General features: G+C 40.4%; 1 protein-coding gene and 1 pseudogene across 3 annotated transcripts in view; one reads left to right on the forward strand and one right to left on the reverse strand.

Moving 5' to 3' along the window:
• Nucleotides 1-12,198, forward strand: part of Med14 (mediator complex subunit 14) — an 86,585-nt gene that overhangs the window by 68,788 nt on the left and 5,599 nt on the right. Inside the window, exons 24-29 of one of the 3 annotated variants that reach the window (XM_052171851.1) lie at nucleotides 116-196; nucleotides 2,614-2,745; nucleotides 4,965-5,147; nucleotides 6,010-6,245; nucleotides 7,598-7,777; nucleotides 7,869-7,976. In XM_052171851.1, the coding sequence (XP_052027811.1) occupies nucleotides 116-196; nucleotides 2,614-2,745; nucleotides 4,965-5,147; nucleotides 6,010-6,245; nucleotides 7,598-7,777; nucleotides 7,869-7,976 (920 nt within the window). The remainder of the gene's footprint in view (nucleotides 1-115; nucleotides 197-2,613; nucleotides 2,746-4,964; nucleotides 5,148-6,009; nucleotides 6,246-7,597; nucleotides 7,778-7,868; nucleotides 7,977-12,198) is intronic. The other 2 variants (XM_052171852.1, XM_052171854.1) reach the window with 2 other exon arrangements.
• On the reverse strand, nucleotides 8,296-9,902 carry LOC127674850 (DNA repair protein RAD51 homolog 3-like; annotated as a pseudogene).

Consider the following 12,198-nt stretch of genomic DNA (forward strand, 5'->3'; position numbering starts at 1 on the left):
CATGTACCCGCAGAACTTGCTAATCCGAGAGATAAAGGGGTCTAGCTTGTTTAACCCACTCATTCCATTTGTAAGTGAGAATAGCATAAAACACTTAAATTGTTGGCTATTCCAGCTGTCACTTCTCAACCAGTCTCATCATGGCAGCCCCTTCCTCTGCTGCATGCCTCTTCCACAGCCACTAAGATTGCTCAAGGTATTTGTTGTTGTTGATTTGAAAGTCGGGTCCTGGGGGAAGAAAGCAGGCAGCCTCATCCTTGTTTTTTAGAAAAATCTTTAAATTTCCTACTTTTTGGAGGCTCTATGTATATGCACCGTTCCTCAGACACACGTGTTGCACCTTACTAAGGAGCCCTTGGGCTTTTGAAAAACTTGTTTGGTATAGGACTGGCCATTTGTGCACTAGAGATGCTTCTTGCCTGCCTCCTTCACCTTGACACGGCTCAAGATGAGACTTAAGAGTGCCTTGGAGAAGGCCAGATGCAAGGACACAGACTATGTGGGTGGTAGTCCAGGCAGACCCGCACACCATGTTTGTGCAACCAGTGGTCCCAGGGTACACTGCCTTGAATGTCCAGAATATGGATATGTGGGCCTCTTCAAGAGTTTGGTCTTTAGTGATCAGCCATCCATATTTGGACTTTACTAGGGCAACAAAGGGGATGATGATGATGATGATTATTATTATTATTATTATACCAGAGAGGAGCTGATTTCAGAACTACAGATTCTTTAAATCTGTCGTTACAAAAGTCCTAGAGATTTTCAAGTCTAAGTGTGCTGTAGACATGTGGCTCTATGGAGTCCTGAAGCTCATTAGAGCTTCTTGGCCATAGGTTGAAGATTTGGAACTTGTCATCCCCATGGTCATTAAAGGCTGAGTGGGTGGGAGAGCTTAGTTCCTATTGAATACCAGACAGGAAGTCACAGCTGGGGAGGAGATAGGCAGAAAGATACCCAGAACTCAGGGGTATGTCCAGGAGAAGCAGGGAATATCGTTTAGGAAAAAGGGGAAACATGCATTTTAAGTGATTATAATAGTAGACAGTTATGCTTGCTATGAATATGCCAAGCCCAATTCTAAGCGCTTTACTCATTTAATCCTCACAGCAAACTTATGGCATAGGTCCCATTATTATTCCCATTTTATGGAGAAAAACCGAGGCATGGAGAAGTTAAGTCACTTGTCAGATCATACAGCTAAATAGGTAAATATAACGCATGAAGGTTAATCAACTTGGTTGACATATTTATTGAGTTCACGATATTGCTTAAGTATTTTAGAACATAAAAGATGAAATTATTATAGTAAAGAGTTTGAAATATGCTAATATTGAATGATAATAAAGCAAGTATTTATATGTTGAGTTTATTCTTAAGTTGTGATAGTCATAGTTTTTTCCCTTTCAAATCCTTTAAAATTAAAAGCATTCCCATGGCTTTAAGTGCCATTTTTAAGTGCCCGTCCATCTCTCAGCTTTTATATGTATTTTAGATCTCACTTTGGAACTCCAGCCTTTTATTTTCTAATTATCTATTCAGTACTTCCACCTAATAGCTAGTGGCTTGCCAAAACTCACCAGGGCTGAAGCTAAATTCCTGGTTTCCCAGTCCTGTGTCCTGATCCTTACATAGACACATTCAGAAAGAGGCAGTCCCTTCTTTTATATTCCCTGGCATGTTCTGCTCATATCAGAGATACGCAGAATATGTTTGCTTATATACCCATGTTGAGTTATTTACCAAATACTATTAACCCTGTCCTTTGTGTTTAAACCCAAAGTGAAGCCCTTTGCAGTCCCCCAGCCAGCCTTCGGTCACCCTAACAGCTTGTAACAGCCACTAGAGTGATCCTTTCTGACAGAAGTTTGTTCATGGCTTCCATTCCAGGCTCCAATGGCCACCCACCATGTGGGACAAACTATATGTCCTTAGAGTGGCCTATAAGTCCACGTGTGGTCTGGAACTTACCTCTAAACTCTGTCATCTCCTCTCAGGCCACCCTTGTTCACTCTATTCCAGCACCCTGGTCCCCTTCCTGTAACACAAACTGTCCCTTCTTTCAGACCTTTGATTGGCTCTTCTGTCTGCCTGGATTATCTTTCTCCCTGTGCTGTGTCCTGCATTTTTCTTCCTGTCTGGTTCACCTGTCAATTTAGAGTCTTTTCCTCTGCCACTATAAGGAATTGCTCTTTTTTCCTTTTCACTGGTTTTCTCCCCAGCACTTCTCATTACCTTATAGGTTCATCATGCTCAATTTACTAGACTACATGCTCCAAGAGAGCAGAAATTGTCTTAATGTTAATTATGTCTTCTGTACCTACAACAGTGCTTGACAGTTAGCTGGTAATCTCACCTATATGTTGGCGAAGTATAGAAGTAAAAAGTGCATTGGTTATTTCTTTGTAGTTAGTGAGTATAAAAGTTACAATATGGATCCATGGATTTGAACTTTCTTGCAATAGAGAGGTCTTTCCAGTTTTCCTTCCTGCTATTTATGTGACCTATTCTATCTCTTTAGTCTCTAGGGAGTTTTTTTTAAAAACTTGTGCTCCTTGGACAGGACATACTATGTGTCCTGCAAGATCATCTGTAATTATTTTCCTTTATTAGGAAATCTGCATGCTGCCAGCTCCCCCAGTGGGGCTTTGAGAGCCCCATCACCTGCGTCATTTGTTCCAACTCCTCCCCCATCCTCGCATGGAATCTCAATAGGACCAGGGGCCAGTTTTGCTAGTCCACATGGTGAGTCCACATATGGAAATCGCTATAGCAGTTAGACCGTGATGGGAAAGTCATTTTTGTTAAATAAAACTTCTTATTGAAAAATTAGTACTTACTTATTGAGAAATAGCAAAAAATATGACTTGAGCAAATAGACAAGACATTTTTTCATAGCTTTCTCACACAGAGGCACTGACTGGGTGTTCTGTGGCTATCTTCCCCTGCTTGTCCTGTTTGTCACCTGCTGCTTGCTTGCTGGTCTTCCTATATCTTTGGGTTTGCTTTCTAATTATTGGCTTGTCTTCGCCTCAGATACCTCCCCCTAACCTGAGTGGGTACCTTCCCACATGAGTGCATTGGAAACTTGAATTTTCAATCTAAAAAAAAAAAAGATTTTCAGTCGATTCAAATAAACATTAGAAGGAGGTAGTCAGTGAAATGTCCCCTTGTGTTTGTTGTCATTTTGGCTTTTGAGACAAGAGCTCGCTGCATAGCCCAGGCTGGCCTCTAAGGTCCAACAGTCCTCTCCAAGTGCTGAGATTACAAGCAGGAGATAGGACACCTGGCTCAGATGTTTCTTTTTATTTCTCCAGCCAGCCACTTTACCTCTCTTCTTAGAGGCATTTGTCTTACTGGTTTCTGGTATATTCTTTATTCGTGTATTACTCTTTATTCTTATATTGCTTAATTTTAGTTTATGTGTGTGAGTGTTTTGTCATGTATGTATGTATGTGGACCATGTGCATTCCTGGGACCCCTGCCTAGAGGTCAGAAAAGGGGATCAGAACTCCTGGAATTGGAATTACAAGTGGTTGTGAGTCACCCTAGGGGGGGGTTGGAAAGCAAACCCTGATAGATCCTTTGTAAGAACAAGTGATCTCAATCACTGAGCCATCTCTCTCCCTGGATTTATATTCTTGCAGATTTGTTTTACACACACACACACACACACACACACACACACACACACACACCCTCTCCTCCCCACCCTACATGGCAGCATATTATATACACCCTCATTTAGACATTGTATACACTGCCACATTAGAACATACAGAACTTGCTCAGTGTTTCAGCTGTGTTCAGCTATGACTTTCTATTAATACTGTTTTTGAACATTTGTCAGTAAATACTCGTTATCATACTACAGCACTTTATAACATCCCTTGTCTGTGTATACCATAACTTAATTATATATCTATTTTGAATGTTCCCCCTTTTTTACAATTAAAAATGCTGCCATATGTTCACATATCCATGATGATCTTACATATGTTCCTAAAAATATCATTAAGGTCATATGACATTTGGGAAATTTGCAGCATTGGGCAAGTTTCTTACCTGAAACTGTACCAGTTTCTTGTAGCATCTGGGGAGAATGCCTGTTATCCTCCAGCATAACCAGCATAGGATATTAGGATTTTCTTAAAGTAGCTGGGCCACATTTCTAGGTTAAAAAAAAAATTGGAATTTTAATATTGGATATGTCTTTCTTGATGATTAATGAACGTTCACTTTTTCTTTAATTACAAATGTAAAACTTTAATAAGTCAAGACCATTTATTCATTAAAATAATGGGAATACTTTCTCAGTGTTTCATTTGAGGACAAAGGGATATAAATAATATATCAAAGGTACCTTTGTGGTGAAATTTAATATATCAAATTAAGGAAGCCACTGCTTTCAAAACTTGATTCTCAGTTCTATTTCTTTGTGTGGCCTTCACTGAATAAAGAAAATATAGTTTCCCTCCCTTGTCCTTCTCTAAGAAGAATGGAAACATAAATTTTCAGAACTTGTCTTTCTTTCAGCAGAGCTTGATGTTTTCTTTAAATGTATGGGACCTTGTCTGAAGGTCTAAATTCTTCCTTTCTTAGTCTCTTCACTTCTCTAACTATGCAACCCTCTTTGAAAGTACAGAAACCCTAGCAGGGCATGGTGGTGTACACCTTTAATTCCAGCACTGTGGAAGCAGAGGTAGATGGATTTCTATGAGTTCAAGGCCAGCCTGGTCTAGATGGTAAGTTTTAGGGCAGCCAGGGTTATGCAAAAAGACTCTATGTCCAAAAAACAACAAAAAAGAAAGTAACAAAACTTCACAAAAGAGAGACATAGGTGTAGTGTGAAAGAGAACAATGAAAATGACTCACTCTTTAAGGCTCTGGCAGTTTTCGCATAGTTTGAAGACATTGAAATATGTGTTTTGAGAATCCTCTGTTTTATTACACTTTTTTTCCAGGAACCCTTGACCCTAGTTCTCCATACACTATGGTGTCACCAAGTGGACGAGCAGGAAACTGGCCTGGGTCTCCTCAAGTGTCTGGACCCTCACCAGCAACCCGCCTGCCTGGAATGTCACCAGCTAACCCATCTCTGCATTCTCCTGTTCCAGATGTTTCTCACTCCCCTCGAGCTGGCACAAGTGAGTGTGATCAGCGCTGTTTCCTGAGAAACACCAATGTATGACTTCAATGTATTACTCCGCCTTCACATTTGAAAGTCACAATGTATTTCTCAAAGGAGAATTTCCAAACCTTAAATATTTTCCCTTTATAAATTAGTCTGCAATATTAATTAGCAATGTCATGAAAAATGTAATAAGAAAAATGGTTCTGTCCTTTAGAAATCTTAAGAAACCTAGTCTCTGCGCCTCTGTCAGTGATTGCTAACTTATCTCTGCCATATTGAACCATATAAGATACCTTAAGTTAACCAGCAAAGGAATAGAAGTTAATATAAGATTTGTACAAGTGTATCTGTTTGCTAATCCTCGAAACTTTCAGTGCTTAAAGCAATAATGCTTTGTTAGCTCACAATTCTTTGCTTTGACAGAATTTGCTGAGGCAGTTCACTCGTGTGTCTGCAATAGGTAGTCTAACCTTAGCCTCAGCTGGCATGGATTCCCTCTGGTCTGTGTGGTCTCACACTCCATCATGGCTTGGCTTGTGTACCCAGTGGGTAGAGCACATGAAAGAGCTCCTGGAAGTCTTGTAACTATCCCAGCATCCCTTGCCAAAGCAGGTCACAGGAACAAGCAGAATTTAGGTTGGGGAGCAGAACCCAATTCCTTGAAGGAGTCCCTACAGGATTACATTGAACCTGAATCCAATTAGAAGATTCATGGGAGCTGATTTTGCTATCTGAGAACTGACCTATGATTGCTTGGTAACAAAGAATAATTACAAGAGTTACATTTAGCTGGCAACTGCGTGATGAAATCAAGGCTGGCACTAATAGCATAGTATGCATTTACAATTGAAGTTACCTGTTTTCCTTCCCAAAAGGTTCCCAGACAATGCCAACCAACATGCCTCCACCTCGAAAACTACCTCAGCGCTCCTGGGCAGCATCCATACCCACCATTCTCACTCATAGTGCCTTGAACATCTTACTGCTACCCTCTCCAACGCCAGGCCTTGTGCCTGGCCTGGCAGGTAGTTACCTTTGTTCCCCACTTGAGAGATTCCTTGGATCTGTCATCATGAGACGACACCTTCAAAGAATTATCCAACAGGAAACGGTATGAGCATTACACAACTTTCTAAGCAGTCATTGTCAAAGGCAGAAGACAATCTTTATGAGGGATACTCTGTAACCTTCCTAACCATCTTGTTAGAATTAGGCTTTAAGTCTTTATCTAGCATTAAAGATGGACCCCATTGTTTTCTGTTCTTGTAGTGTTGTACAGTTTACTGTTCTGTGTTTTTTAGATAATGTGGTTATCCAGGACCTGGAAACAGATTGTCACACTACACAAAACCAGTGCACATAGATTCTGACCTTGCATATACAAATGACTGCTCTCTGTGCTTTTGTACACAGACTGACTTTGAAGTTGAGTCTTCATCAAACCCAAAGTGGTGATTTGATCATAGGCATTAGGGCTTGTTTTGTTTTTGTTTTTTAAAAATTCATGAGTTGAGTAATTAGATTTGTTTCAAATCTTGTAGAAACGGACATCTAACCAATCTTATGGTGATAACATTCTTAATTTATAGTTACTGTCATTACCAGTAGTTATATGTGTTAATGAAGTAACCAAACTATTTATTGTTTGTAACAAATACTATATACACTTGCCTCAAAGTCATTTCATAATCTTATAGTCAGTTATTTTAAAAAGAATGTAAAAAAACCTATTTTAATTTGGATTCTATAACATAGTGATTTTCATTTTATTTTGTCTTTAATGATTAATTTAATTATTGGTTAATTAACTTGGTTATTAAATTGGTAATTGGTTAATTAATTGTTAATGTGTATTAGTGGTTTTGCCCTCATGTCTGTCTACCACATGCACGTAGTGCACATGGAGGCCGGATGAGGCCATCACATCTCCCTGGAACTGGAATCACAGTCGTGAGTCCTAGGCTTCTGGAACTAAGTCCTCTGAAAGAACAGCTCCTACTTTAATGTTTTTCTTTTTTCTTTCTTTTTTTTTAAGAGTTTAATATATATGAGCATACTGAAGACACCCCAGAAGAGAGCATTGAATCCCATTACAGATGGTTGTGAGCCACACTGTGGTTGTTGGGACTTGAACTCAGGACCTCTGGCAGAGTGTTCTTAACCACTGAGCCATCTCTCCAGCCCCAATGTTTTTCATATGTGGACATAAGATACTTGTTCATACTCTCTCCCATTGCCCTCTCTTTTCACTGTACTCTATCCAGTATTAAGACATGTTAACTAAATTGCCATTCAACGTAGAGAGGATGTGTTACAGCCTCTCTTCTGCTACTCTAATTTCTATAGCATTGAGCTTTGGGACTTTCGTCAGCTTTCCTGGAGCAACATGTTTTCCTATTGAGACAATTCCATCAGCTATGTTTGTGTCTTTCCCTGTTGATTTGCTGCATCCTTGTTTTGTAGTTACAGCTGATCAATTCCAATGAACCTGGTGTAATCATGTTCAAGACAGATGCCCTGAAATGCAGAGTAGCCCTTAGTCCCAAGACCAACCAGACCCTTCAGCTAAAAGTGACACCTGAAAATGCAGGACAGTGGAAACCTGATGAGCTTCAAGTTTTGGAGAAATTCTTCGAAACAAGAGTATGTGTTTCCTAATGCATGCTTGTACTTTCGTGAATCTGAGAATTCGAAGTAGAACGAAGAGTAAGGTGATTTCTCTTCCCCACCATAGGTTGCAGGACCACCATTTAAAGCCAACACACTTATAGCCTTCACCAAGCTGTTGGGAGCACCAACACACATCCTCCGGGACTGTGTGCATATAATGAAGTTGGAGCTGGTGAGTTGTTGCAAACACAAGCTTTTCTAATGAGGGCTGTTGGAAGAGGCTGTAGAACAGTGCTCACGGTCTAGCTCACCTACTTTGCATAGCATTCCATTTCTCCTAAAATTTATTTAAGATTATAAATGTTTATCTATTAAATAATAATTACTATTTGGTACTAAAAAAACTAATAGGGACTTACTGTGTATTCTCAGCTATCCTCAAATTTTTGTTTGTGCCTCTAGCCCCTAAATGCTGAGTTAAAGGTTTCAAGAAATACATTCCTTTTTTTAAATGTATTATAATGTTTTATTTTTATTATTTTTTAGGCAATTGACAAAGACATTTTTTACTTTGGGTGGTAAATCCAGATAGGTTACATAAGGTCAGCTTTCCACATTACTCAAAATAAAAACACATTATAATATCATTAAATAACAGTGCTTCAGAAATCTTCTCAGGAGCTAGGGAAATGGGTCCGTGGGCAAAGCGCCTGACATGCAGGCATGAGGACATGCTCCTGCAGAACAGCATATTTGTGCCTCTCTGTGCTGGTGGGGTAGACAGGTGACCCTCTGAGTCTGTGAGCATAGACTTTTTTCTTAAGATTAAGGTGGAGGGCTTAAGATTAAGGTGCTCATTGGGTAAAAGCACTTGCTATGCAAGCCTGAAGACCCGAGTTCAATTTCCCAGTATTCCACACTGAATAGCACATCATCAGTTGACTGAATACACTGACATTAGTATTTGGTCAGCATTCTTCCTCTATTTCTCTTGATTGTTTCCAGGAATTTAAAGAACTTTCTGTCTGTGATGAGGCAGCAGTAACACCAGCATCTTTAAATCCCTGAGGTGTGATCTGAAATGGTGCTGTGGAGTCCTTCTGGCTTTGTGACTTGTACAATGTTGCCAATCTTTGCTTTTGTTCCCAGTGAAAAATTAGCCTCATTGTAGCCGCATGTCCCCGGCTTTCCCCTCATGCAGGAATAAGCAAAGCTTGATCTTCATCAGTTCTTGTTGTCATCTGATAGTAAAATAACAGGGAATCTGAGATCATTCGTGAGGCTGATCATTTCTTGGGCGAGGCCATTTAGTAATCGAGCATGAAGGGACAGGTCTTCAAGGTCAGGGCGAAAGGGAAAAGCAATCCTGTCTGTTATCACTAACTTCACCTTTGGATGATCTGAAAGGAAACCTGGAAGGAGATAGACTTGTGCCAGCAGCTCAGTGTAATCGTGACAACGAAAATAGTAAATATGGGAAAGTATTTTCAAGAGTAAAATCCTTCCAGGCTTTCTTCTTCCATGTGCGTTCCTGCTATGAGATGAAGGTGCTGACTGCATGCCGCTGCCAGGCTTACCGCCCTATCAGCTGGAAATCTTCCCTCTGTATCAGTAAGCATTGCTTCCCCAGCCATTCCAAAACATCCCGGGATGCACATCTACTGCCAATGGCATACACACCTGTGTTTGTGGTATACAACAAACTTATGTCGTTTTCATTGGGGGTATTCCACCCTCGAGAATGTTTTCTGTTGCTGAACAGAAGGTGATTATGAAGCCCCGGGTATGCTCTTGCTCTAGAGGTTCCAGTGCTATGCACTTCTTGTTTGCCACAGATGTACCAGCACATCTTGGTTTAGTTGTGAGACATGCTCTTCTTAGAATTTGGCTTCCTCTTTAGAGATCCTAACTTCTTTGCTGAGCTCAGAGGGCTTCACCTCCAAGAAGTCCTCCGCAGTCTGAAAACCTGCAAGCCACTAGCTTCTCACGTACCGCTGGAAAGAGCAGAAAACCCACCAATTCATTCTTGCTGTATTTTGAAAGCTCAGCACCTACGCATGCAGTGACACAGAGAGAGGCCCAAAAACGCTAGAGACCCAAACCTGTCCACCCGGAAGAATATTTATCTCTACTCTGACTCTCTACCTTTGTCGGGCATACACTTTATGTCCCTTGAATAACCATGAAGTCTCAAGTGTTGAATCACTCAGAGCAGATGCCAAAAGGGCAGCAGGCACCTTTAGCGTTCTAGGTATCTGCTCTTGCTTTTGTTTGAGCCTTTTTCGGATCGCTGCTGTTTTCTGTACAGATTGCTTTTCATTTTTATTGGGTTTCTAGAGCCAGTAAAAGAAATGGTTACTAGCAGAGTGATTTAAAACAGTAGCAGTTTATTCAGCACTCTGGAGAGAAGTCTAAACCAAGGTGTCCTTAAGGACTTGCTCTCTAAAGGCTCCTCAGGGAGATGTTTCTTGTCTCTTCCTTGGTAATACAGCCTTTGCTTGTATACCCATCTCTCTGACCTATGCATCCTCACATATGCCTCTATCTATATCTTTTTTTTCCTCTTATGAAGGATAAACAACCTTGAGGGCTCTACCTGATTATCTCTTCTTAACTTAGTTACATCTCCAAAGACTTTCTTTTCAAGTAAGGTCATACTGAACTGGTTGGTCCTGAGAATAAGGACTTCTTAGCTCATTCTTGCACTCAGTTCAACCCATAACAGCCCCCAGTATTTGCTAGTGTCCGTGAGAGAGACCATTTCCAGAGTGTCCTGCTTGAGCTCTTGTCAGAAATGAAAGCACATCACATTTAGTCCACTGAGGAAAGCTTGCAGATCTTTCCACATTTTAGAGCATAAAATGTTCCCATTTTCAACAAAGCTAATGTTCTTTTAAATAAATGAAGAAAGATGGCTAAACAATCACTCCTCCCTCACCCTCATTCCTGTCCCGCAGTCAAACCCAGGATCCCATGTGCTTTATCATTGTGCTATCCCCAAGCCCCACAGTCCTCCAGTGAGCCTTTTGTTGAATTCTCACACTTAAGGATTTCAAAAGGAAACAACAGAGAACTTTTAAGTAGAGGTGTTTATCTGTAGCATCATTTTCTAGGAAACCAAAGGATATGTAGATGTCATTAGGCAAATTATTCTTATGTTGAGGTTACCTCAGTTTATGATCTCACAAGTACCCCCAGCTGAGTTACTAATCTTTTTTTTTTTCACATTTTTATACCCTTGTTAGTTTTAGCTATTATTAACCTTTGCTATAAATAGGTATTTTATACCTTTGGTAAGTTTAGCTAGTTCCCTCTTTTTATTATTATTTACTTTTTCTTGTTTTTTTCAAATTTACTTATTTTTATGGAATGTTGCCTACATGTATGTCTGTGCAGCACATGTGTGCCTGGTACCCTAGGAGGACAAAAATTGCTGTCAGATTCCTTTTGACTGGTTATAGATGATTGTGAGCCAACGTCAGATCCCCTCAAAGAGGTGTTGGTGCTTTTTATTTCTAGTGTTTGTGTGAGTGTTTGCACTTGCGTGTGCACGTGTGCCACAGTTTGTGCAAGTGAGAACAGTGCCCATGGAAGCCAAAGAGGTCATTGAATCCTCTGGAGCTGGTTGTGAGTTGTGACATGGGTTCTGAGAAATTAACCCCGATCCTCTGCCATCTCTCTAACCCAAGATGTATGCTCATTTTACATTGTATGTGTATATATGTGTATCTGTGTGTGTGCCATATGATCCTGAGTGCTGGCATAGGCCAAAAGAGAGGTGCCTCCTCCTTTTTGCTGCAATTTTAGTATCAGGTTTGGGGAGACGAGGCTTTTTTTTTTCTTTTTTCTGTTTTTCTTCAGTTTTGGTTTTGTTTAGATTTTCATCTGATGGGCTATAATAACTGACATTATATGTCAGGAAGAGCTCTGTGAGATTTTGGAGGAGTAACTGTGTCTTTGAAGCGCCTCTTCAAAACTATTCCCAGGGCTTCACTAGTTTATTTAGGGAAGATGTTAGAAACAGGATTTAGAACCCAAAATGGATCGTCAAGGACCTTAAGTGGCATGTGTTGGTCCTTAACTGTATGAGGGAGCAGCCTATGTCAGTGCCACTGAGCGTTTGTGAGCATGAGTAGTGCCTCAGTCACCATGTGGGTCTAATGATAGGTAGAAGTGTGTATCTGTAGAGGAAGAAGGCACTGGTTGGGATGCAAGGAGGAAGCAGTGAAGCCCTGACCTTTGTTGACTCTAGGAAAACAGTGAAACAAGAGTTAGTTGGTGTCAGAGACTACAGCCACTGGCCTGGGGTGGAATGAATGATACCATAGCACCCAAATTTACCCCAGAGCTTTTAGTCAGTTGTTTTAAGTAAAAGTCTATGCTGTCTGGATGAATAAATATAAGGTAAAATTCTAACTCCTCAGACTCCATAGCAGATGTGATTTTAAATGTTA

The sequence above is a fragment of the Apodemus sylvaticus genome, chromosome X, assembly GCF_947179515.1.
Source record: "Apodemus sylvaticus chromosome X, mApoSyl1.1, whole genome shotgun sequence".
NCBI classification, from domain to species: Eukaryota; Metazoa; Chordata; class Mammalia; order Rodentia; family Muridae; genus Apodemus; species Apodemus sylvaticus.